Source organism: Pezoporus flaviventris, unplaced genomic scaffold (genome assembly GCF_033815535.1).
Source record: "Pezoporus flaviventris isolate CSIRO_AGI_PZ_B2104156 unplaced genomic scaffold, CSIRO_AGI_Pfla_v1 ptg000007l, whole genome shotgun sequence".
Lineage (NCBI taxonomy): Eukaryota > Metazoa > Chordata > Aves > Psittaciformes > Psittacidae > Pezoporus > Pezoporus flaviventris.
The window spans coordinates 25,841,544-25,868,272 of NW_026892555.1; the positions used below are offsets into that span (position 1 = coordinate 25,841,544).

The 26,729-nt window shown below is 38.2% G+C and overlaps 1 protein-coding gene across 1 annotated transcript; it reads right to left on the reverse strand.

Moving 5' to 3' along the window:
• Positions 1-5,276: 5,276 nt before the first annotated feature.
• LOC133266323 (rab-like protein 3) lies at positions 5,277-17,250 on the reverse strand. The gene is made up of 2 exons (XM_061447532.1): positions 16,629-17,250; positions 5,277-5,392 (listed from the first exon to the last, which is right to left on the reverse strand). Exons 1-2 carry the CDS (start codon positions 17,248-17,250, stop codon positions 5,277-5,279), a joined length of 738 nt encoding a protein of 245 aa, XP_061303516.1.
• Positions 17,251-26,729: the final 9,479 nt, after the last annotated feature.

Consider the following 26,729-nt stretch of genomic DNA (forward strand, 5'->3'; position numbering starts at 1 on the left):
CTTCATTTTCAAGGAATAGGCAGAATAATATCCTAGTGTTGTCATAAAAATGAGTTTGTGCCCTAACTTTAGTGACCCAATAACTTGCAACACCAATATCATTCATCACACTGTCAGAAAGAAAGAACCAAGGAGGAGGGAAATAAAACACCATATTATATTGTACAGTCAGTATTTGCAGTTGCCAAGGGAGCAGGGTACCATCTGATTGGTGCATAAACATCAGATCATTAAAACTGATTCAGTTAATAACTGTAATTTTAAAAAATATTATTTTTTAATCTGATTTTTCTGTATAGTTTTGTTTTGGTTTCTCTCCACCTATTTTAATAAGAAGTCTTTCAGTTTGGGCTCTGGGTGAGTTCTGAGAATATTACTTCTCATTTTTGATTAATATCTTAAAATTATTATCTCTTTACACTAAACTTTGTGAAGATGTAATTTCTGAGCTGATTCAATATAATGAATCACATTTCCTTTGTTCCTAAGCCATTTAGAGAAATGCAGCAGATTTAATCTGCTCTTCACTAATAGAAATTGATGCAGTATCACATGGAATGTTCATTACAGCAGAGAAAATGGGAAGAAGTAGAGGAACCATGTGACAGGTAAGAAACTGACCAATGAAATATGAAAAAGAACTGAAATGGGATTTGTCTTCATATGAGAAGGTTAGTAAAGTTCCTAAAAAGTTAGTCTTGGTTCTGATGTTATTTAAATACTTCCTTAGGGATTTGGCACAGAAGTGTCAATGTGATAATAAATTTTGTTGAAGATATAGAATTGGAAAGCACTTTAAATACAGAGTATCAAGTGTCCAGGTATTGCAGGCTAGTCCCCAAGGTATTATTAGTGTATACCCTGTGCTAGTGACCTTCCATTTTAGTATAAAAGCACACAAGCTTCTAAATGTAAAGCTTACATCTCTTTCATCGATACAGAGAGGCAGGCGCCTTTGGAGTCCTCATGAGTGCCTAATTTAGGTGCTAAACCTTGGACAAATACATCTTTGCGCTAGAGATAAATCATTAGATACTTAAAATGGAGGCATTATGTAGTTACCTAAATTAAATGAACTGGATTCATCCCTACGAACATATGGATTTGACATGTGAGACCTACCAGAGTGGAACCTAAAATATAGAAATAAAAACCTTGATTATGTATTAGGGTAATCCAGAAATGACACTGTTGTGTGAGGAATCCTCTTTAAACTACCCCATAGCAAACAAAGAAGTTTAGAAGGGAAGCATGCCAAAAGCACATTCCTTTATATAGCTTAAGCAAGAATCCTCATTGGATTTCCTTTTCAAATTCACAAAGTGAAGGAAGATGAGGTATCACTTAGCACTATAAGGGTTTGGGGGTAAAAAGCTTTCTCCAGCTAATTAGAGATGGGCCAGGATGGACTCAGGTGTAACAGAAGTCCTTAATATTTTTAAAGGGACTGAAAATCCTGAGGTAGATGCTTTTACATACACAGATTGACTACATAACCTGTATAAGACAGGAAACTCAAACTTTCTTACATCAGACACTTATTCTTCTATTCACAGACATGGGTAGAGGTTTATGAAGTCTGGAAGTGACAGATAAAACTGCACTCTGTACTTGTAATTTCCGTATTTTTAAGTTGCAAATGATACTCAGTCTCACCAACTTTTTATCTTTTTCCTGCCCTTGAATGAGTTAAAAGAAAAATGACTGGATTTCTGCAGCAGTAATAACTACTCAGTATATCCTAGCATAGCTTGTCTCTCTTCTGCCACAAACAGCATATTTAATGCTATTTCTAATGTTTTTCAAATGCTGTCAGGTAAGACTTTTCCTATGTAAGGTTGCACACAATTAAAGGGCAAAATATTGAGGAATGTACTATTTCAGTTAGTAATGTTTCGTTTACTCACCTTCATTGATTATTTAAGCTTCAAGTGCTTTGATTAGTTTTTATACATTTCCTGTGGGTTTGAAAGATTTATTGATGACTGTTAGTGCTGTAACACCTCAGTTGTTGTTAGGCTGGAGATACGTTTTACAAGGACTCCAGCAAGGACTGCCCAGCATCATAAAAGAGCAATAAAATTGGGGACTTTTTGATTGCTTGTTCATTTAGATAAATCAAGAAATGTTCATGATTTAATGAGTCAAGACTTTAAAAAAATAGCACACCATGCAAAAGCTTTCAAGTTGCTTACAGCTAACAGGGTTCTGTATGCCCTGATATGCCAGGAAACACTTGTGCTTTTCTGCATGGTACTGCACTGCATGATGTTCTATTCCTCAGGTATGTGGAGCTCTTGAATAACAAAACTCCACAATTTCAGAACCCAGGAAAGCAATTTAGGATGGTACAACAAACATATACTCTCTTTATGAGCTAGTTGGGAAATCTACACAGAATAGTGCATTTAGATGCTGCCAAACCCTTCTGTGTGTGTAAATCTCTCGCTAGGTCGAGTCCTCTGTGTCTCAGAGGAGTTCATTGCTTCTTTTTACAACTCAGTCTGTAACCTTGAACAGAAAACCACAACCCAGTAGGAGTCAATTAACTTAGAATTATTTAATAATTATTTAGTTTCCAACTAAAATGGAAATGGGGTTTCATAAACCCCATTAACCCCATTAACTATCCTCAATGAAAGCCTTACAGATTGGAAGGAAACAGCAAATGTCTACACGTGCCACTCTCAAACTATAACCTTACTATAGGAAGTAATGAAAGCAAAGGAAACAAAGCACAAATGGGACCAAATGCTGCATTGCTGCCACTCTGTAAACAAGAGCTGTCTTTTGTGAGATGTCTCTAAATGATGCATTAGCCACATTGAGACATCTCGGAATAAAATTAGGATGTCAGTATGGTTCTGCCAGTTTTATATTGAAGATTTTTCAGTATTGGGAACATCTTGAGGCTTTAAATACCCATTAAAATGATCTGTTTCCTCACAGAGCAAAGTAGGAAAGGTATTAAAAAACCTGCTACCAGCTTGAATTAATGACTAATCCAATAATGTTCATGCAACACCAGGGCAATTAAAATTATTTTTAACATTTTCAAATTTGCATTTAAGAAAAAGCTAACCACATTTTCCTACCACCTTTCAAACCCTTTATTTCCCTTGAAGATAAGCTTTCCAACACTCACTTTTTTTTTTTCCCTGGGAAATTATTATGTATTACCTTTTAGGGCTCTAAATCAGCACTGTAATGATAGAGTGAAATGGTTAGCTTATTCCATTAAAAATACAGTGGTAGAGTCAGACTGTAAAGTTGTTAACTCTTTCCTCCTCACTTTATTGTATCTATGAACATACAAGCACATCTATGAATGCGCAATTTTAAAACCTATAAAATCAAAGTTTAATCTACATATATTTAAAATAAAAATTCCAGCTAACATAAAATATAAAACTGCTTTCCAGGGAGACAGTTTTCATATGCCAAGTCAGGGCATACTTCTCTGTTCCCATGCACTTCAAATTTTTGTTACTAGACAAAAGTTGTACTAAGATCAAGAACAGAGGTAATGGGTATCCCATAAATGCTCTCACATCACAGCATCCAATAACCACCGACAGATGTTTAATTTTTTCCTTCAGGGTGGAAGTACATTTATCCCTATTGTGATGAGATGTTACAGGTATGATATTGGGTCACAGATTTTTTTTTTTTTTTTAGAGTATTTAAGGAGAGAAATATCATTATAATTACATTTTGAAAATATCAAAGGAATAGAAATTCATATGTGCCCTTTAACTCATTCATTGCTTCGAGAATGTGTTTTAGGAAGACATTCAGTTATCATATCAGTGTAATTAAAAGAACAACCACACTTCTTGTTGAACTGTCTCAGCAGTTAATTGCCTTCAGTAACTGTTTTGTTTTGAAATATAATATAAGCATCAATTTCTAGATTTGATAAATGATCTCTTTAGATTATCTTCCTAACTTCAGGTTAGGCATTCTATATAAAAATCTGGAAATTGTATTAAAATCATTCTCATCTGTTTGTGAATTATTAAATAAATATTATTTATAATGGCAACTAGGATTAAAACTTAATATCTGATATCTTTTTATAAATAGCATAAAACTAAATAATTCCCTGAATGGACTTTTCTTTGTATGAATATCCAGAAACATACATACAGCTTTGAAAATGTGTGCCTATTTTTAAAAATAAAATAACTGAAAGAGGTAGAATTAATGTTTAAGAACACTGCTTACTGCTTAAAAAAAAAAAAAAAGCAAAACCACTGCATCATATTTCATGATTACATATGTCAAAAAGGGTGATCATTTTTACTATAGCTACTTCACAGACAGGGAAGGTGGTTTTGGTCTGAAGCCTAAGTATCATGATTCTCTAGGGCTGTATTTTAAAATGCTCTAATGCTGTTTAATATTTTACATCCAGCATATTATATGCTTTGCGGTGTAAGATATATTTGTTCCGTTCCTGCAATACTTGGCACCACTTCTTCCATCCATCCTGCATATCTACACTGGATCAACTATGCATTTCATTTAAATGAGAGTGTTTCATTCAGTACGGCTACCTGAAAAATATGGATAAACTGAACTAGGCACTGCCACACTGTCAGCAATCTTAGTCTCACTGAGAGGAGGTTAGAGAAGGTATTGCGCTTCTAAACCCACTCACACTGTTTCCCATTAAATTTTCTCCTGCCAGTGCTAATTTCTGTTTATAACTCTGAAGTTCTCCTATACTAGTGTGGTGGAGATAAAATTAAGAAACTGCTTTCAGCTGTCCCCATACAAATTAACTATAAACTGAAATCTCTCAGTAGTGTTAATTAATAAGTTCTTCCCTGACAGTGCAAACACAACCTTTGTAAAATTTCACATTGATGTAATTCTGTAACTGACTTATACGGCTAACCAGATCTAACCTAGACTAAAGTTAGAATCTACAACACAGATAACCTATTAAGAACAAATGGTTTTATCAATATATTAAATAATATTCTACACAATTACTTAAGGATGGATTATACAGGATAAATGCAAAATTTCTCACCTAAAAATCAAATCAGAGAAAAATTTGAGATTGTGGTAATGGTAGCTAAAGCTGTATTTAATAAAACAGTTTTCCACCGCTTTGTATTTGCACTTAAAGCTTAAAGAATCAGCATCAAATTAATGTATTGTTGAGCAACACATATTTGGGAACATATGATATTATTTAAGCTATTTATTTTCTTTCTTTTTTTGAAAGTCTACATATTATAATAAGTAAGACTTCAAAAAAAAGATTATAGGTCAGATGTGGTGGCAAAACTAAAGATCTTGCCATCAGTTTGAAACAAGTTTGACGTAGAGATGGCTACATCCAGGTTTTCTGTTTCAGGATAAAGTTTGATGATTATTTCTGAACCAGAATGGAAACGAATATTTTCAGAATTCCTATCAAACATAAATTCTAAAAATATTTTCTTCTTCAAAAGTCTGATTTTGGAAGCATTTATGGTGCCTAAGGGGACTTGTCAGCTCATGTAATGTACTTCATTGTCACAGATGTATTATGCAAATTCATTTTGCTTGAAGTGTCACCATCTAGGTCACTCTAGGTCACATTCTTTCTGTCCTTTCTATGCTGTCTGTCTGCCAATTTTATGAAGTTGCCGATGGTTTCCTCTCCACTGTTCTCTCCATCTGTGTTTACCTTATATGCAATGTTATCCATGGGAACATGGGCTACTGCCACTGTTTCTGTGGTGATTTGACAGTTGGACCCAAGCATGCTCAGCTGTACATCCTCAGCTCAGGTCATTGACTTCTTTGCTATAGAGGGCTATTTCACTTAGCATTTTCCTAACTGTGACAGGGTCTGTTATTTATCTAATGAGGTTCAGATGACTTCAGGGGATAAAGATGATTTTTTCTAGATCGTCAGACTTTGCTTTGTTACCTGGGAATATATTTTGCTGAATCCAATACTAGCAGGTAGGTATCCTTTTCTGTTTGTTTGCCCTTGCCATCAGTTTCTTGGATGTCTTTCCAGGGGATTATGCATGCCTACTGCTATCCATTATGTTTTCAGATTCCCAGATGCCACTGAACCACTTGAATTCTCCTGCAATGTGTTCATTTCCTGAGCCAATGTCAGATAGGTCAGAAATTGTAAAATCTATCTTTAGTTCCCTCACCACACTTTTTTTGCCCTCCAGATAGACTTTCTCTGAGAAATTTAGAAATTAACCGTCTATCATCCCTGTATTTCCTAAATCCTGACCTGGTGTTTTCTAGGTTCAGTTGAGAATTTGGTAAGGCTATAAATCTTCTGTATTGTTTGCACTCTTCTCACTGTTTCAACATATGCCAAAAAAGTTTACTGATCGAGACCCTAGTCTACTTTCATGCAATTATAAACATACATTTTTCTTAAGTCTCCTCTTAAATCTGCAAGGGTTATCTGCACAGTTCCCTCAGTAATTTGGAATATTTGCTCCTTAAGATCTGTGCATCTGTTCAGCCTCCTTCTCAGTCACTTTCATGAAGTAAGGGTATGGTAGCAAGCTGATGGAATCAATATTTCACTTTTCGGAGCTATGTTCTCAAAATCTTCTCGTTTATGTCAGCTTGCCAACAGCTGTCAGAGGCAAAATATTTCCAAATAGAGGAATTTTATTCAAGTTTCATTTGAAATTCATGTGAACTTTTGATAACTGATTTAGGTACTGAGAAAAAAAGGGAAAATATACACAATTAAATGTTGGCACTTTCCTCCCCTCTCCCTAGGCTCAACTGCTCATTGCTGCCAGTTAACATGATTCCAGTCTTCAAGATGTTTCCACACTGCCTTAGACACCATCCAGGAGTCTGTACATACATATACCGAGGCCAGTGATACTCCTGAATATGTTCCAAGGCTATTTTCAAGGCCATTACTTCTGCAAACTGACTAGAGCTTCCAGTCCCTTCACAGGTGGCAGCTTCTTCCGTGGAGGGATTCCAAATAGCAGCTCACCACCTCCTGATCCCTGCTGTAATTTTACAAGATTCATCTGTAAACAAACTCCATTGTTTGTTTTCAGCACTTAATTCATCATATGCTTGGGCTTCAACAGCCTCTCACATTGTTAATTTACTGACTGCAGACTAATAAACTCAGCTAATCCCAATCTGGAGCTTGAACCAGCACATGCCTACTGGGTAAAGGCCAGCACATATTTTTTTCCTTCTAGCACTGGTTGCTCCTCCATCAGTTGGTTTTGAATTCTTGAACAAAAAATTCAGGACAGGTAATCTAAGGTATAACCACAGTGGCTGCTCTGTGCCTAACACTTCAGTGGCATGCAGAATAACCTTATCTGCAGCTTGAACATTTTGCTCCACATAAATGAGTTATTTTTGGGTCTTTTGTAGCTTCAGGAGCTCAGTCTCCTCTCATGTGAGAGATGTTCCAGTCCCTCAATAATCTTAGCTGTCCTTTTCTGGACTATCTCCAGGATCTTCTTACCTCTCTCACATCCACTCCTGGATATCCCTTTGTATTCAAGCTTTTGAAAATAATGCTTCTTTCAGGCAAAATGGTCTTGACTTGGAGCATATAGTTTAATTTAATGCCAACTGAAAAAAAATATTTATTGTTGATTCAGGTACTGACGAAAAATAAAACAACAAAACAAAACCATAAACAATCAAACAGTTAGGAAACACCTTTCTTCCCCTTTTGCCAGGCTCAAGTTCAGCCAAACATGTTTCTTACTGCCCAGTAAGTTTTGATGCACAATGAAGCACTCACACAGGTGTCAGAGCTGGTTAGAACTGGTTCATGGTTTCCTCCCATACTAGCTACAACTGCTGCCCCTGTAGTGAAACACTACCAGCTATGCCAAATACAATAGGAGAGCCATTTTTTGAGCAGTACAATGTTATGACTCCAGACTGAAGAGATTTAACATTTATACATTTAACGTATTAAATGCCTTTAATCTTCATTGCATTTTCTTTATGGAACTCTTTGAACATGATAATGTGACTAAAAATGTTACATTTGTCTTGAAAACTACTTCTGGAAAGTGATTCTGAAGAAACAGCCTTTAAGAATCATGTTTCAAGTACACCCTGTTTTATATCTCCTAAACACTTACTGATAGATGCTTCTTTCTATCAACCCATGGTGCCTCAAACACCATTTCAAAACAGTGTATTGCTGTTCCAGTTTCTGAAGTAGTAAGGTTCTCTGGAAGTTGACTCTTTCCATAGTGCCACTTTGCTGTCTTCCAAAGTAATTCTTTATGCACTAATCAAATACTGTTCTTAACTCTGGATCTGACAAGCTACTTTAGTTACATTAACTCAGTATGAAGATGAAACCACATCAAGTTTCTAAAGATAATTTATTTTTTTTAATAAAGAAAATTCATTATTAATTTATTTAGATTATGTACAGCAAGAATCTTAGCTATAAATGAGCTGCTGTCATGATTTCTTCCTTCAAAACATATCCTGCCTTAACTGCTACTCTTCTAAATCTAATCCTAGTCTGGTTGAAACTAACGTAGTTACCAGTATACTTAAGCATGACTGCAGACAGCACAGTTATCCTTCAGTAAGAAAAACAGGCACTCACCTTCTATTCCTGTGTGCTTGTGTACTGTTGCCAATTCCTACTGTAAGAAGGATTTCTTTAAACATCAATTCTCAGAGATAAGTGTTTTCATTTAAATTATACTTGCAGAGGGAAGTTGAGTAACATCTTATGGCCACAATACAGCAGTAACAGGAAAGATGACAACATGATTACTTCGAAGAAGTAATTTAGAAGCTTAATTTAGAAACCACTCTTAGGATCGAAGATGGTGGGATGGGGACTGTGAATCATGCACCCATACACATTTTAAAATTTTGGTGGTGCTGCCCAAAGTTATTAGGTTACAGTGCACTGTTTAAAGGATTCTTGTATTTGGTAAGTCAAAATAACTCTGCAGAAATTTCATGAAACATGGGCAAAGGCAATTTAACTGATACTGGATTCTGTGAATCTGTGACAATTTAAGATATCAGGAGGTCCTTTCCTGACCAATATTTAGCTTTCTCTTGATGTAGGCATTAATATCTAAAATCAAAGTACATCACTTTGCATCCAGCTGGATTATTTATTTGCCCAGATGTTGTATGGGGAAAAAAGTGACTGGAGAAGAGGAAGAAGATATATGTGCCTATGCTCTGGCTGCATTTTTCCTATTCATTCCTTTAATTTGCACTTCAGAAGATAGCCTGGCACAGTCTACTCTGGCGGGTTGAAGCAGGGGAAGTTCCGCTAGTACTTCAGCTACATCCCTTCCTTTGGGAAGAAAGGAATATACTGGGCTGCCTCCTTAGGTTGTCCTCCCCTTGAAAAAGCTCTGTCCATAATTATTGTTTAGGAAAGTTCCACGTGAGGTCAATATAAACGTCACCGGAATGAGGATGAATAGACTGTTCCCCTCATTTTACCAGACACATTCTACTCATTCTTACACATCCATTGAAAAGACCTGCTTGTGTCTCATTTTCTAAAACAATTCAGGGTACCTTGAATGCAAAAGACAGTGCATAAAACCAGATTTTATTACTTTTAACCTTAAAAAAAAAAAAAAGAAATAGAAAGCCATGAAGAGAAGTAAAAACATCGCTATATGATGACATCATACTAAAGCATTTTAGACTTCACTGTCATCCATTTGTTAATCTGAGCTAACAAACTTCAGTCTACGGTGAAACAGGCTCTTTAGGTAGGACAGGCTGGTGAGATGAGAATGGGGTGTTGCCCTCTACATCAGTGACCAGCTGCAGTGCATGGAGCTCCATCTGGGGATGGATGAGGAGCTGACAGAGAGTTTATGGGTCAGGACTAAAAGAAGGGAAGGGACCCAGGATATTACAGTGGGGGCCTGCTACAGGCTGACTAGGATGAGGCCCTCTCTAGCCAGACAGGTGCAGACTCACATACATAAGCCCCAGTCCTCGTGGAGGACTTCAGCCAGCCTGATATCTGTTGGAGGGACAACACAGCAGGGCATAAGAAATCCAGCAGGTTCCTGGAATGCACCAGTAACTTCCTTCTCCAAGAGACAGAGAAGCCAATGAGGAAGGTTCTATGCTGGACCTTGTTCTTACCAACAGGGAGGGGCTGGTGAGGAATGTGAAGCTCCAGGCCATCCTTGGCTGCAGTTACCACAAAACCCTGGAGTTTGAGATCTTTAGGGCAGTGAGGAGGATGCACAGCAAACTCATTACCCTGGACTTCAGGAGAGCAGACTTTGGCCTCTTCAGGGGTCTGCTTGGTCGAGTACCATGGGATAAGGCCCTGGAGGGAAGAGATGCCCAAGAAATCTGGATAATACTCAAGGATCAACTCCTCCAAGCTCAGCAATGATGCATCCCAACAAAGAGAAAGTCAGCCAAAAATGCCACAAGGCCTGTGTAGATGAACAAGGAGCTCCTGGACAAACACAAACTAGAAAAAGAAGCCTACAGAGGCTGGAAGCAATCCTGGGAGGAATCAGAGAAATTGTCTGAGCAGCCAGGGATCTACAAAAATGTGTACACCTTGGTGAAATTGTAAAAGAAATATTAAAATTAGTTCCATTTCACTAGTGTGACACAGCTACTTTCCACCTTTAAAAGAAATCTGCATTTAAAGTGAAATGAGCGTTTCTTTCAACATGAACACCCAAAATCCTTTTCAAGGAGAATCACAGAAGTCACTTGTCATCCAAAGGGACACAGCCAGTGGCTCTAATTCAGAGTAGCTTGCTTAGAAATATTATTTTTAGTATCAGACTGGCATTGCTCTGCAAGCATATTAGGCTAATAATGTTATTTTATAGGGTACCCAAGTCAGTTCTTTATATAATAGTCCGAGCACATTGCTTAACTCAATGCGTGATTGTTAAAGAAAGACTTTAAAAAAACCCTGCTACCATTTGTGCCTTTCCTTCAGGAAGGAATAGTAGAGGCATATCAAGAAATAAAAGTAGTGATTGTTCTCATTCTTTTACTCATCTATTTGCTTTATATGGCTTCAGGATTTATGTACCTAAGAGTGTAATTATGGAATGGGCCTCATTTGCAGGCAGGAGAACTTAAAATTCTTTCAGACTTCAAACATCTTGCTGTTAAAATCATAGAATAGTTAGGGTTGGAAAGGACCTTAAGATCATCAAGTTCCAACCTCCCTGCCATGGGCAGGGATACCTCACACTAAACCATGTCTCCCAAGGCCCTGTCCAACCTGGCCTTGAACACTGCCAGGGATCGAGCATTCACAACTTCCCTGGGCAATCTATTCCAGTGTCTCATTACCCTCACAGTAAAGAACTTCTTCCTTATATCCAATCTAAACTTCCCTGTTTAAGTTTGAACCCATTACCCCTTGTCCTATCACTACAGTCCCTAATGAAGAGTCCCTCCCCAGCATCATTATAAACCCCCCTTCAGATACTGGAAGGCTGCTATGAGGTCTCCACGCAGCCTTCTCTTCTCCAGGCTGAAGAGCCCCAACTTCCTCAGCCTGTCTTCATACGGGAGGTGCTTCAGACCGCTGATCATCCTCGTGGCCTTCCTCTGGACTTGTTCCAACAGTTCCATGTCCTTTGTATGTTAAGGACATCAGAACTGCACACAATACTCCAGGTGAGGTCTCACAAGAGCAGAGTAGAGGGGCAGGATCACCTCCTTCAACCTCCTGGTCACGCTCCTTTTGATGCAGCCCAAGATACGGTTGGCTTTCTGGGCTGCAAGTGCACACTGAAGCCGGCTCATGTTCGTTTTCTCATCGACCAACACCCCCAAGTCCTTCTCCACAGGGCTGCTCTGAATCTCTTCTTTGCCCAACCTGTAGCTGTGCCTGGGATTGCTCCGACCCAGGTGTAGGACCTTGCACTTGGCATGGTTAAACTTCATGAAGTTGGCCTCAGCCCACCTCACAAGCATGTCAAGGTCCCTCTGGATGGCATTCCTTCCCTCCAGCTTACCAACCGAACCACACAGCTTGGTGTCATCGGCAAACTTGCTGAGGGCACACTCAATCCCACTTTCCATGTCACCCACAAAGATGTTGAACAAGGCTGGTCCCAACACCGATCCCCAAGGGACACCACTCGTTACTCGTCTGCAGCTGGATATTGAGCCATTGACCACAACTCTTTGTGTGCGGCCATCCAGCCAGTTCTTTATCCACCGAGTGGTTCACCTATCAAATTGATGTCTCTCCAATTTAGAGACAAGGACATCATGCGGGACAGTGTGAAACGTTTTTCACAAGTCCAGGTAGATGACACCAACTGCCCTACCCCATCCATCAGTTCTGTAGCCTCATCATAGAAGGCCACCAAAAATGAGAAAAGTGGTATTGTATTTTTTTATTCAGCATAAATATTTCATGTTCATCCATTCCTCCATAAAGTTCCACAGTATACAAAGTCTTTCATGATACACACTGTAGTGAAATCACCTAATGTAAATCAGCATGGATCAGCCTGAATCTCTGATTAGACGGCTGAAATTATAACCTATATGTATGTGTAGGTGTCTGTCAGTTAACAACTGAATGTCACCATTTTATGTACATTTGTGTAATATATAATCCAGAGACAAAAAAATATTTTAACACAGAAGTAGAGTGAGTAGTGTGTGTCAGTAGATGAAGAATAAGCAACATTTTGCTTTGGGAAAACTTTGCTTTTTATCAGTGTATTTTTCTATATATTTTCTTATGTTTTAAGAATTGCAAAACAGTTCATACTAGAAAGTGTTCAGAACATATTCTCTTCATAACTTAATGATATGAATACATGAAATATCAACTTTTAAAAAAATAAAAATATTTCAACTGTTGAGATCAGATTTGTTACCATGCCAAGGAATTCAGACCCCAGTAAACCTGCAATGATAGTTATTCTGTGTTTTCAGAGCAGAGCACACTGGTGAATCTAGTCAGTCTTTGAGTTTACAATACTTTAGAGAGCTGCATAACTAAAAGCAGTGAGTGTTATGTGAAAGCTGGACAGAGAAAGTCACATTCCGGAGTTCCTCTGTGTCTCCCTGCATTAAGGATTTCACCCCGTAAACACAAAATGCTGGTCATGGTAAAATCATAAGGAACCTTTAATGATTTTGGCAGCAAGAAACTATAGCACTGTAGAGGACCATTAACTACCAAGCATCCAGAATTCTTGAAACAATCTTTCTGTTTTTTGTCTTTCTGAGTCATATCATAATAGAGACTGCTTCCTGAAGATTAATTCTAAAGGAAGAATTTTATAACTAATGGCATTTCTTGCTAAATTTGCTGAGGGAAACTAATTAGCAAATCATATGCAGAAAATGAAGACACTGAAACAAACCCAAAAATTCTTAAAGGGAATACTTTAGCTTAATGTTTCCTTCTAACATTTCACCAGAAGTTAGTTCTATTGGCTAGGCTAGATACTTGGGAAATACTTATGTATTACTTTTCAGGCAAAGAAAATTAGAAGAAATTGTGACTTAAGCACAAAATTAGATCACAACCATCCTGTCTATGACTCACTGTATTTTAGTTCTGATTTTTTTTAGAAATACATTATTTAATGATCTAACCATCATAATAGCAGAATTTCAAACTTCCAGAGAACCATATACTAGGTAGAGAAAGCCTACACATTTGGACTCATCCTCAGAAAAAATATAATCAATTTCTTCTAAGTATATCTTATTATATTTATAATGTAATCTATAATTGCATCTATGCTTTGGCTTCATGTATAACCCACACAGAAAGTTTCCTCCAGAAGTAGTTCAGCATGTTAAGTTAAAGACCTATTCATTTAGAAGGAACCTCTTTCAGTGACTAAGAAGAAAGCTATGGAGATTATCTTTTTTTCTACTCTACCTCTCGCTGGGTGTTAGTAACTCCAAGAAAGAAAGCCCACTAATCCATTCATAATGGATAATTGGTAGAAATATGAAAATAAATCAATCTTCTAACAGAAAATAATTAAAATTTTAAATTATATTTATTACTTGGATTCTGATCTTGGTTAGAGTGCTTAAAGTTCCTTTCAAAACATAGTGCAAAGGACATATCACCAAAACAGCTGAAAGATTAACTTGAAAAGTTTCCATATGCAAAGAATAGGGGCTACTAATCTACTGAAATTTCACCCAGTTAGTGATGTGTACATAGAAGAGGCTTATATTTGCATACCAGTGAGTATGGGCTTTTGTTTTTGGCATGACACCTTAGAATCATAGAATCATGATTCACAGAATCATAGAATCAATCTAAGTTGGAAAAAACCTTTAAGATCATCAAGTCCAACCGTTACCCCAGGACTGCCAAGTCCGTCACTAAACCATGTCGCTAAGGGCCTCATTTACACGGATTTTGAACACTTCCAGGGATGGTGATTCCACTACTTCCCTGGGCAGCCTGTTCCAATACCTGATCACCCTCTCAGTGAAGAAGTTTTTCCTAATATCCAATCTAAACCTCCCCTGGCACAGCTTGAGGCTGTTTCCTCTTGTCCTGTCACTTGTTACTTTGGAAAAGAGACCAGCCACCTCCTCTCTCCATCCTTTAAGGTATTTGTAGAGAGTGATAAGGTCCCTCCTGAGCTGTCTTTTCTCCAGACTAAACAACCCTAGTTCTCTCAGTCATTCCTCGTAAGACTTGTATCACAGTATCACAGTATGTTAGAGATTGGAAGGGACCTCGAAAGATCATCTAGTCCAATCCCCCTGCCGGAGCAGGAACACCTAGATAATGTTACACAGGAATGCGTCCAGGCGGGTTTTGAATGTCTCCAGGGAAGGAGACTCCACAACCTCCCTGGGCAGCCTGTTCCAGTGTTCCGTCACCCTCACTGAGAAGAAGTTTCTTCTCAAGTTTAAGTGGAACCTCTTGTGTTCCAGTTTGTACCCATTACCCCTTGTCCTATCATTGTTTGCCACTGAGTAGAGCCTGGCTCCGTCCTCGTGACACTCCCCCTTTATATATTTATAGACACTGATAAGGTCACCCCTCAGTCTCCTCTTCTCCAAACTATAGAGACCCAGCTCCCTCAGTCTTTCCTCATAAGGGAGATGCTCCACTCCCTTAATCATCTTAGTTGCCCTGCGCTGGACTCTCTCCAGCAGCTCCCTGTCCTTCTTGAACTGAGGGGCCCAGAACTGGACACAATACTCCAGATGCGGTCTCACCAGGGCAGAGTAGAGGGGAAGGAGGACCTCTCTCGACCTACTAACCACCGCCCTTCTAATACACCCCAGGATGCCATTGGCCTTCTTAGCCACAAGGGCACAGTGTTGGCTCATGGTCATCCTATCGTCCACTAGGACCCCCAGGTCCCTCTCCCCTACACTGCTCTCTAACAGGTCATTCCCCAACCTATACTGGAACCTGGGGTTGTTCCTGCCCAGATGCAGGACTCTACACTTTCCCTTGTTATATTTCATCAAGTTACTCCCTGCCCAACTCTCCAGCCTATCCAGGTCTCGCTGGATGGCAGCACAGCCTTCTGGCGTGTCAGCCACTCCTCCCAGCTTAGTGTCATCAGCAAACTTGCTGATAGTACACTCAATTCCCTCATCTAAATCATTGATGAATATATTAAATAATACCGGTCCCAGTACTGACCCTTGAGGCACTCCACTAGTTACAGGCCTCCAACTAGACTCAGCCCCATAGACTACAACTCTCTGGCTTCTCTCCTTCAGCCAGTTCGCAGTCCACCTCACTACCTGATCATCCAGTCCACACTTCCTCATTTTAGCCGTGAGGATGCTGTGGGAGACTGTGTCAAATGCTTTGCTGAAGTCAAGGTAGACCACATCCACCGCTCTGCCATCATCCATCCACTGTGTTATTTCCTCATAAAAGGCTAAGAGATTGGTCAAACATGATTTCCCCCTGGTGAAGCCATGTTGACTGCCCCTCATAACCTTCTTATCCTTGATATGCCTTAAGATGGTACCAAGGATAAGGTGTTCCATCACTTTCCCAGGGATGGAGGTGAGGCTGACCGGCCTATAGTTACCCGGGTCCTCCTTCTTGCCCTTTTTGAAGACTGGAGTGACATTTGCTTTCCTCCAGTCCTCAGGCACCTCTCCCGTTTCCCAAGACTTGGTAAAGATGATGGAGAGTGGTCTAGCAATGACTTCCGCCAGTTCCCTCAGCACCCGCGGGTGCATCCCATCTGGACCCATGGATTTATGGATGTCCAGATTGCTCAACTGGTCTCTAACCCATTCCTCATCGACTAAGGCAAACCGCTCCGTCGACCTGACTTCATCTAAGGTCTCAGGGGTACAGGGCTCTTCAGGACTGCCCGCAGCAGAGTAGACGGAGACAAAGAAGGCATTCAGTAACTCTGCCATCTCTTTATCTTCTGTCACCAGGGCACCCATCCCGTTCATCAGTGGGCCTACATTGCCTCTGGTGTTAGTTTTGTCTGCCATGTATTTAAAAAAGCTCTTTTTGCTGTCCTTGACCCTTCTTGCCAGGTTTAATTCTAAGGATGCCTTAGTCCTCCTAGCTGCCTTCCTACATCCTCTAGCAGCAGCCTTATATTCCTCCCAAGTGGCCAGCCCCTCCTTCCATGACCTGTAAACTCTCCTCTTCCACTTGAGCATACCCAGCAATTCCCTATTTAGCTCAAAAAACCTGCTTAGTTTGACAGCATTGGATGAACCTGCAGCCAGGTAACGAGGATTGGTGCAATCCAAATTAATCTCTTCAGCATTGAAATCCTCAGCCAAAAAAGCTGTTCTGGTCAAAACTTCATTCCGTTTAGTTTCTGGGATCTGATCCAGCTTAGTTCCTATTACCAGCAGTGGAATCTGGTTATCAGCAAACTGTTCACGGTCATAGTCCCCATTTGTCACGAGAACTCCTGTTGGAGCGATATCTCTGTTGAGTGCTTCCAAAGACCAGCGATACAAATTCTGGGATGATTTCTTATTGGTTAAGTCATGCACTAATATTATCCCATTCAGCAAATTATAAAATACTGCTCGTGTGCTTTTCACACTAGTGGCACTACCCACAGAACCTCCAACATCCCACAGCTCAATGTAGTAGGTCTTCTCTTCTGGAGTCCCCTCTTTGTAGTCATGGATTCGAACATCCACCGAGCAGCCCACCGTCCAGGATGGGTTTCCCAACACTTGGTTGTGGCATAAGAGGTGAACAAGCGAAGACTTCCCGACACCGGAGTCGCCCAACACCAGCACCTTGACCCTGTCCAAGGCCGCCATCTTATGTGTTCTAAAAATCTTCAGAAGTGAATTTGCAGTTGCCAGAACCATGTAGTTATTGGGAGATAAGACTTCACATAACATTTAATAATATTCTTATAATGAATTTATTTTTTTAATTTGTGAAGACATGGTAACAGAAAAAGCTTCAACTATAATAAAGTGTATAGTTGTTATTTTAACTATCTTGCGCATGGATCTACAGCATAATGCACTGGACATTATGTTTTAACACATAACCACCAGTTTAGGAGAATAATGTGCTTGTAGTTGGATGCAGAATTTGTCATTTCAAGGTTATCAGTTCTGGAAATAAAAACTTTAGGCTTTCTAGTCTGAGTTTTAATATTTATATGTGTTATTTCTTTTTCTTGCATACATACTACCTAGAGGAGATTAGGGTGAATCAGAATTGATGTAGATAACCATGATCTTACTGGGCCAGGACTGTATATTTTAGGAAATCCATATTCTCAACACTATACATTTTGGGCAAAAAGAGAGAGGCTATGGACTTCTCTAAATATTTACCGAGGCAAAAGAAAAAGATGGCTTCATATTCCATTTTCCTTGCTTCCAGGCAGCTATCACAAGTCATGAGGAATTCAGCAGGCCTGGCACGACAGCACACTTACACTGTGCCAGACAAGAAGGCTCAAGCAGAATATATTCCCCCATCCATCTAGTGCAACGGTTATGACCTTCTAGTTTACAGTTTCCAGTGTGAATTCCTCCTGGAGCATATATCAATGCTACTTTATCTTCAGGATTAATTCAGTGCTACTACTAAACCCCATTTACTCATCATCTTTGACATCACATCCCAAGCATTTTACCAGCATCTCCTTTGGCATCTGGAATGTATTTCCATTTAAACTGATTTACCTATAATTTAGTATGTATGTATGTTTATTATTTCCTTAATCCATTTCAGACCTTACATATAAGTGTATGTGCGTATAGTAACGAGAGATATCATTAGAACTTCATTAATACTGGGGTGAAATTTAAAGAGGGACCTTTATTTCTACTTTAATTGTTCAAATAAATCTGCAAATTTAGTTTTACAACATAGATTAGCTGAATTTGTTTCTTAATAATTGTGTGTTTTCAGAAGAATAATATGCTTTTTTGTTAATGTTGTTTTCTTCATGCTTATTTCCTACCCACATTTCCTCTGCTTGAAATGTGTAGACCTCTGAGAGACCTGCCTAATGCCACAACTACTGAAAAATGTTTCTTTAGCTTTCCCCAGCTGCTGTTACCAGGATTCACAGGTAGTGGCAATTTTTCCTTGGAGCAAAGAACACTATTGAGGCAATAATTTTGTTGTAATACCAAATGGGATAGCACTTCTACAAAATTATGCATAACCCCTATAAACTATCCAGTTTTATTTCTGATTTTCTCTGTTAAACACAGTTCAACTTTTTTAAAGCAGGATGGCAATATTTTGTTACAGAAGGCTCTGTTTGGAATTAAATCTGCAACGGAGTTGTCAGAGTTCCTGAGTCTGGAGGGTCTTCCAAGTACCCATGAAGACATGATTTATTTTCAAGAATTCTTTTTTAAGGTTTTAATTTTTGTAGAGAACAGCAAACAACCATGTATAATCCACACAGAAAGTTTCCTCCAGAGGTAGTTCAGCATGTTAAGTTAAAGTCCTAGGGAAGTTTTTCCTAGGGAAAAAACAAAAACCCAAGCAAAAAAACAAACTCTCTGAAGCTCACTAACACTTGGTGAGTATATTGGGATTGTCTGCAAAGACCACAGATGCTGCTTCTACTCCTGAGTTGTGAAGAGACCAGGTAATGTACCACTTATTATGGTGACAAAACCTAAAGAAAAGAATGATCACCATACAGTTTCTAGGTTTTCTTAATTCAGTCAGTATTTGCTTTGTTAAAAATGTGTTCTTTCAATAAAAGTTAACTGAAACCAAATAATACCTATTTTCCACACAGTTTTAAACTCAGTTAAGTTGAGGTTTATCAGAACTGCATCTTCATGGATTTCAACTAAGCAATAGTGAGAATGAGAATATAGAAAACTAACATCGCTTCACCACTCCATTTTAAATGTGTTCAAATTCTGTACTTATGAATATTCTGGGGAAGAAAAGAAAAGAGATATTGACTCTATAAACAAATTTACTGCAAATTATTCATACAACACAATTTCTACATTTAATTTACACATAGTCAAAAGTTAATTTACTGATGTTTTTCCATCTTTTTACCCTATCTTGTTTACATAATCAATATTTGAATTCATTATATGAGATAGCTTGCTGATGAGATCAATATAGCTTATTATTTTTCAGACGATTTAAGTGAATATGTGTTTCCACCAAAACTTTCCTAATATCAATATGGACAGTTTTGCATTAGTCTTACCTAGCAAGACAAATAAGCAGACTTACGAATCCCTCATTATAATTTATGCAGTAAAAATTTGACATTGCATGTATTCGTTATTTTCATACACTACCCACATTTACATCAAAAAGGTAAAGCAAACTAGATTTTGAATATTTAATTTGTAAAGAATTAAAATTATGCTTTTGTTTACTGAACAAATTACTACTTATTTCATTGGATGTGAAACACGCATGATAGACAGCCCCATCAAAGCTCGGAGGAATTAGGTGGGGAAGGTGAGTGCATTATCGGGTAACATGGTCTCTCCACTTAAGAAGTATTCTTTCTGTAATTTCTTTCGGTCAAAACATTTTGGAAAGATAGTTCTACCAACTCTTTTATCTCTCCATTTTTTACTCACATTTTCCTTCTCATATTGTAAGGGTTGGCATATAGTCCTAAAGGACAGCTTTTTAAAGACACTGGTAAGAGTTTCTGATTGGTACTTTGCAGGTCAGGAAGGGGTTTTCTAAATAAGGCTGAAACTGGTGATCATTTGACAACTTTTTTACTTTTCCAACTGGTATAACGCGGTTACTGTTCAGGCTAAAGACTGACGGGTTTAACATATCAGGTTAAGTTACACTGGGAAAGTAGGGTTCCTGATATCCCTACAAAGTTGTCCTTTTGACATGCCCTTGTCACTTCATTGAACAGGGGTCAGTACATCTAAAGATGTCTTCCCTGGCTGTTAGTTTCTATGCTTGGAATAGGAAAACCAAAGTATGAGTACTGTTCCCAGACTGGAGTCAGCTCAAATACCCTGTCACTCACATGATTTCCTGTGGCTTTCCTTATCATTTAAATATTTTAAACAACCAGATTTTTGTTATTTCAGCTGGATTAGCAATGTTATTGCCCTCTAGTGGGCTTATTTATTTGCAATTCTATGAATTATCCTAAAATATTTTGAAAAACCTATGCTCTGTGACATAGAACGAGTCTGAACCAGAAAATATCCTTGATTGAAAAATGCCCCATGAGTTACGTTTTGCAAGGTATGTGGGGGGATTTTAAAATGTAAATTACATTGGAAGAGAGGAAACTTCTTGTATTATGTTAAACAATGAGTAAAGTCTGATGCAACAAAGGTTCAAAATCTACCTAGCAGTGGCACCAACTGAACAACTACAGCATGACCACCTAAGGCCCAAACCATGCAACCAAATTTGGTTGGTGACTGTCATTTCAGCACTGCAGTATCTGTACTAATCAGTCTTAATAACTCTGAACCATTATTCATATTTTACTGCAGCTTCAATGCTTGGTTAAATTTCTGAAATTAGTCAGCATGTCGAAGTCATATGGCTTCTGCTAGGGACAGAGAGCAAGCCTTGGATAATGTTCTATCAGAGAAAAAGTAAATGGTAAGCACAAAGGCAACAAAAGAAAATGCTGTCAGAAGTACGTTGGAGAATTATCAGGGCATGCATAGAATATAAAAGTGTTTTGATTAATACAAGGATTAGAATTGAAGAGACTAGTCTAATAAAGACAGCTAAGTTGAGTAAAGACACAGGAAGGTATTCAAAAGAACCCACTAGAGTAAGCACTTAACTCACTGACTTCTAAAAGCCTTGTTTAATGAACCTCACTTGCCATAGTAAATTGCACTGAGCATCAATCTGTATAGCTAGACCTCTTCAAATGTATGTAAATGTGGCCTTTATATCTACAATGAATTATGTTTTATATATTTTAATTTGGAACAAGAATCAATTAAAGTCTCTTTGGGATCAGATGTGTCTGAATTTTCATGAAATATGGATTAATAGGAGTAAAACATGGCTACACAAATGTCACAAATTTACATGCTGCAGCAACTGCAGGTTTAACATAATTTGGTCATTTAACTGTTTTTAAGCATCCAGTGGGTCTTGTTTTAATATTCAGGGTCCATCAATAAGAGTTATTTCACACAATATGGAGCAACATAAATATTTATTAAATGACTCATTATTTCCCTAAACCATTTTTTTAGCACAGAGTGGACTTGAAGGCTTGACTGAGAGAGACCAATTACTGTAAATTCCATTTCTTATACTTTGAAGTGAATGGCATTACTTTGGATTTACACTGTCAGGGCCATGAGTAAATTAATAGGCTTTAGCTACCCTAAACAGCCTCACCTGGATCTCCACCCACTCTTTCTGCCCATAGGTACAGGGGGTTAATTCAAGGTCATGGGTGGACAGCCAGGCCTAGCGTGATCTACACATTAACCCAGTGGTGAAATTGTGGGCAGATACTGTATATCTTATACATCCTCAGAGAAGAATGCAAGGAAATAGAATCTGGCAAGAGGGTGCTTTGCCTCTGCCATAAAAAAAAAATAAATTGGCCATTTCAAGTGCTCCACAATACAGCTATCACCATACTGATGCATCATATGCATGGCTTCTAAGAGTGAGCAAGATGAGCAAGGTGAGTGGTGAGATACATGTCAGCCATTGTCGTGGTTTAAACCCAGTCAGGCAATTCGTTCACTCACTTCCCCCCCTCTTCTTGCCCTCCCCCTGCTCCCAGAGGGACAGAGAGGAGAATTGAAAAGAATGCAACTCCCACGGGTTGAGATAAGAACAGTTTAGTAACTAAGGTATAACACAAATCACTGCTGAAACCACCAATAATAATAATGATAAAGGAAATAACAAGGGAAGAGAATACAACATCTCACCACCAGCCAACTGATAACTCGGACCCCCAGCCCGACCAAGCTCTGATCGATACCTCCTACAACCCCGCAGTCCCCCAGCCCTTCCGGCTAACTCCCAGTTACATCCTGGGCATGACGTGCTGTGGTATGGAATACCTCTTTGGTCAGTTTGGGTCAGGTGTCCTGTCTCTGCTTCCTCCTGGCTTCCCCTCCTCCCTGGCAGAGCATGAGGCTCACAAAGTCCTTGGCCAAACCAAAACATCCTTGTTATCAGCTCTGTTCCCAGGCCGAAAGTCAAAACACTGCACTGCACCAGCTACCAAGAAGGAGAAACATGACGGCTACTGCTGAACCGAGGACAGCCATGCACACAGTTTTATCCCTGTACTATTGCTGGGCCAGACCAACTATAAAACACTCTATATGCAGCCATTGAAAACATGCAAGCATTTGAGCGGTCATAATTAATTGTGATCCAGCACTACATTATAATAAAAAATGCCACTAAGGTGGATTCCTCATATTAAGTAATCAATTTGCCATCCTCATGGAGTTTCAATTGTGCTTACCTTGTTATGAATTTCATAAAATTCTATTAAATTACAGGATTGACTCTATGAATAAGATAGGCAGAATCCAAATTTATGTCAATATTTGTGAATAAAAGTCCAGGACTAGTTTTATGAGATCTTGAGATAGCCAACTTTAACTGAAAATTTAGTGCAGGCACTTCCCATTAGATCTGTGTTTTTATATTAACCTGATATTTAAATTCTCTACAAAGAAATATGCACATCTATCTCATAGCAAGATTCCACTTTTTTTTTGTACTACATGGTTTTTAACTTATTTCCATCATTAGAAGTAATTTTTATTTGGATATTTCAAGTACTGCCAATGGAGTTTTGCTTGATCTCAGTGAGCTATATTAATATTGGGTTTACCACGCTACATTAAACTGTATGTATTCTTTTATTCTGATACACAGACAATATGCTCCTCTGCCTGGTGTTACCCTTTCTACATCTTTTTATACTTACAATCTCACTCTTTTCCCTGCCTCTTAAAACGTACTTATTAACTCAAGGCCATAGTTGGTATATAATGGATACATTTAAGAATAAAAACACGTACTGCTAAAGAAATTGTCCAAGAAATTCATAGAAAAGGCATAGGAGATAAACTACAATATACAGCAAGGTATAAAGGTAAATATTCAATACTTAGGGTGAACTCATATCCCTGGTTGTAATTATATGACAGACTTCCCTCTGAATTTTAGTGGATCCAGGATTTCACCATTTTTCTTATATGGAGTAAAAAACTGTTTTCTGTACTACCTAGTAATTTTGACTTTGCTGTTTCAACATATTCCTGGCAGTTTCCAGACTAAAGATATTTTCTCCCAATTCAGTCAGGCAGCAATAAAGCCTCACAGTTCCACTTCTCGATCTCATTCTATTACTTCATTATTTCTTTGTTTCACTGTTTCCAGTCATGATGTTCTCAGATAGTATCATTTTTCCTGCTTTCTCTTAGGTGTCCTGGTATCTTCTTACCACATATGATTAATCTCTTGTCTACATCTGAAAAGGATATTCCCCCATTCAGCTTGACTCATCTTTTTTTTATGACTCGCTGTCTCTTTCCTTGTTTTTGTATTTTTCTGGAGCATTGGAGCATTAAGAAAGTGGCCTTCAGATGGATATCACAAACATAACTTATCACTCAAGGGAGAGATTGCTTTTCCCATTCACCACAAAAGTAAAAATGTTTCCCAAAGAATGAGGAAAACAGCTAAAGGCATTAACAGGAGATGGCTGGAAATGCCTGAGAAGGCTGATAGTATTCAGGGATGTATCAGAAATTGTAAGCTCATGTTCTACACCTCTGCTCCTTCTCTGTCTTAGGGCTTTTCCCCCACTTTATTCTTTTGCTTTTCTTTCTTTTTACTATCTTACAAATAATTTGAGCTCTGTAGGTAACTGATCATGTCTTCTACCAGAAAAAGGAGGAGTAGCATGAAGGGCAGACTTAGTTTTACCCATTACTGACTTCTAGGAATACAATGCAGATTTTGCATAGCTGAAAAAACTTTAAAATTTACAACCTACTATTAGTGAAACTGTTCCTGGAGCATTCTATTATAGTATGCAGGAGTTCCACATGAAATTATAAATAAAATAAACTTATCAGAAGTACCTGAATGTAGAGGAAGCCAAAGTTTCAAACTGGTCTAGTGAACAACTAATTACACAACTCATCAGAGTCCACATAGGGGTGTGAAGGTGGATGAAGTAGTTTTTTTCCTCTCACTCCAAGGAAATTGTAAGTAAAAGACTTTGACTCAGGAACATGTAGATAAAAGTCTCTAGAGCTGCTTCAGCTTAATTTCAGATAATAGCTCAAACATGGAAAGGTGGTACTAAAGAACGGCATTAGTATCCTCACGCATCTTAAAGCGGAAGGTCTGGCTCCTATGACATTTTCTTGTTTGTTTTCCATTTATCGGCAGCTGATGAGCTTTCCAGTTGCAATGTACTTGAATTGCCATGACTAGTTTTGTTGACAGATACAAGACTCATCTTCCCTAAACATTTTCCAGCATTTCCTTTAAATGAACAATTTCTTAGAAATAGCTAATTAGCCAAATAAATACAATCCTGCACTCTAATTCTAGTTCACTAGAATATTCATAGACAAACAGAACCAAGAAATACAATGCTGAAGTGAATTAATTAAAAAATTAAATGACTATTTACACCTTTCCCTGTATTCACTAGCTTGCTTTAATGAAAATTACTTGCATAAAGAGTAGGTTACTCAACACAAGGTCATGCCCTTGCATGCCTCACTTTGTTGTTCTAAACACTACTGGTGTCATATTATGTTTTTCTTTGCCAGCCATACTGTCTATTGCTCTACTCATGTGGAAGGTTTCTAGACATATGGACCATGAATTGTTTATAAGGTACTACATGCTCAGGGGTGCTGTTTCTTCTTCTTCCATCTTCATTACCAAAACCAAGACAATGGTCTTGCTGGCTGTAGACATTTAGGCTAAATAAGAAGCACAGCTGATTACAGCAAACAGCAAGCAGAAGAATGATGTGGTGAGCAGTATCACTGCTCAGATTGAAATGATCCCTTTACAGCTGCATTAGTAACAGGGTGGTCTTCAATAATGTGGACCAAGGTTTAAAAGTTATCCAGCTCTTGCATTTTTCCCCCTCCAAATAGCATCTATTTCTGAAAAAAAAAGGCAAAAAAAAAAGAAGGCTAGAAGAAGTTATCTAAGTTAATGTAACAGAAACTCTAATCTTCTACCAATCTAGGTAAAACAATCTAGAAAATAAGCTCTTGTGGTCAGTATTTTTAACAATTCAGGATCCTCAAGCTCACTTTTTGAAAAGGGCAACAGGATGCCTTAAAAGATGTCTAGAGTCTGACTATTTGCATCTGCAAAATTTGCATCTGTCCAGACAAACTTTACCCTCTTTGCATCTGTAAAGGTAAGTTTAAAGACGGTACTGGTAACTACTATGAGGAGCTATGGGTTTCTGAGATTGAGATCACTTCCCAAAGCTGTATATGCTGTAATTACATCACAATCATATTATTGTCATCATATTCTCAGAATGGCAAGCTCATACCATTCCAAGCAAGTACATTTTTAATCATTAAATGAAAAGCTTTTAGTTCCAAGACCTAAGCAAAATATCATCTGTCAGAAAAAAATGAAAGGAGAGAATACTAATGTTTCAAAGAGTAGCCCTGCTAGTCAGCACATTAATGTGCTCCACAAAAGCACACAAAACTACAAAACTTCCCATCATGTGAGGGTCTTTCTTGAAAAAAAAAAAAAAAAAGAAAAAAAAAGAAAAAAAGAGAAAGAAAGAGAAGCTTATCTCTAACAAATAAATTTACTGTATGAACTGGAGAAATGCAAGTATTTCTCTGTCATTTCTTTATTCCCAATGAGTGGAACAAGAAAAAAATTCTTCCTATGGAAAAAAATACTTCTGTACATACTACATACTTAAATCCAGATCAAATATACATTTGCTATTCTTTTAATGTTGACTGCATTACCTATAATTCATTATAAAGATAATTCAATGGGTCAGTCATTTGGTCAATCTACTTTGCTTAAAGGCTTGAAACTTTCTTATTTTTAAAACCTTTATGGCCATCTTAAGTAGCTCTTCCGATGTTTACATAGTATTACAGCAAGGAAAAATATATCTTAACTAAATGCCCTGAGTTTAAATTTGGTCAAATTTATCCCACAGTGATCGGGGATAAACATATTCTGCTCACAATACCTGTAGAGTTTCACAGATGTCATTGCATTGACAGGTCCTCTGCACTGTCTTTCATTCTAGGCTACACAAATCTAATTT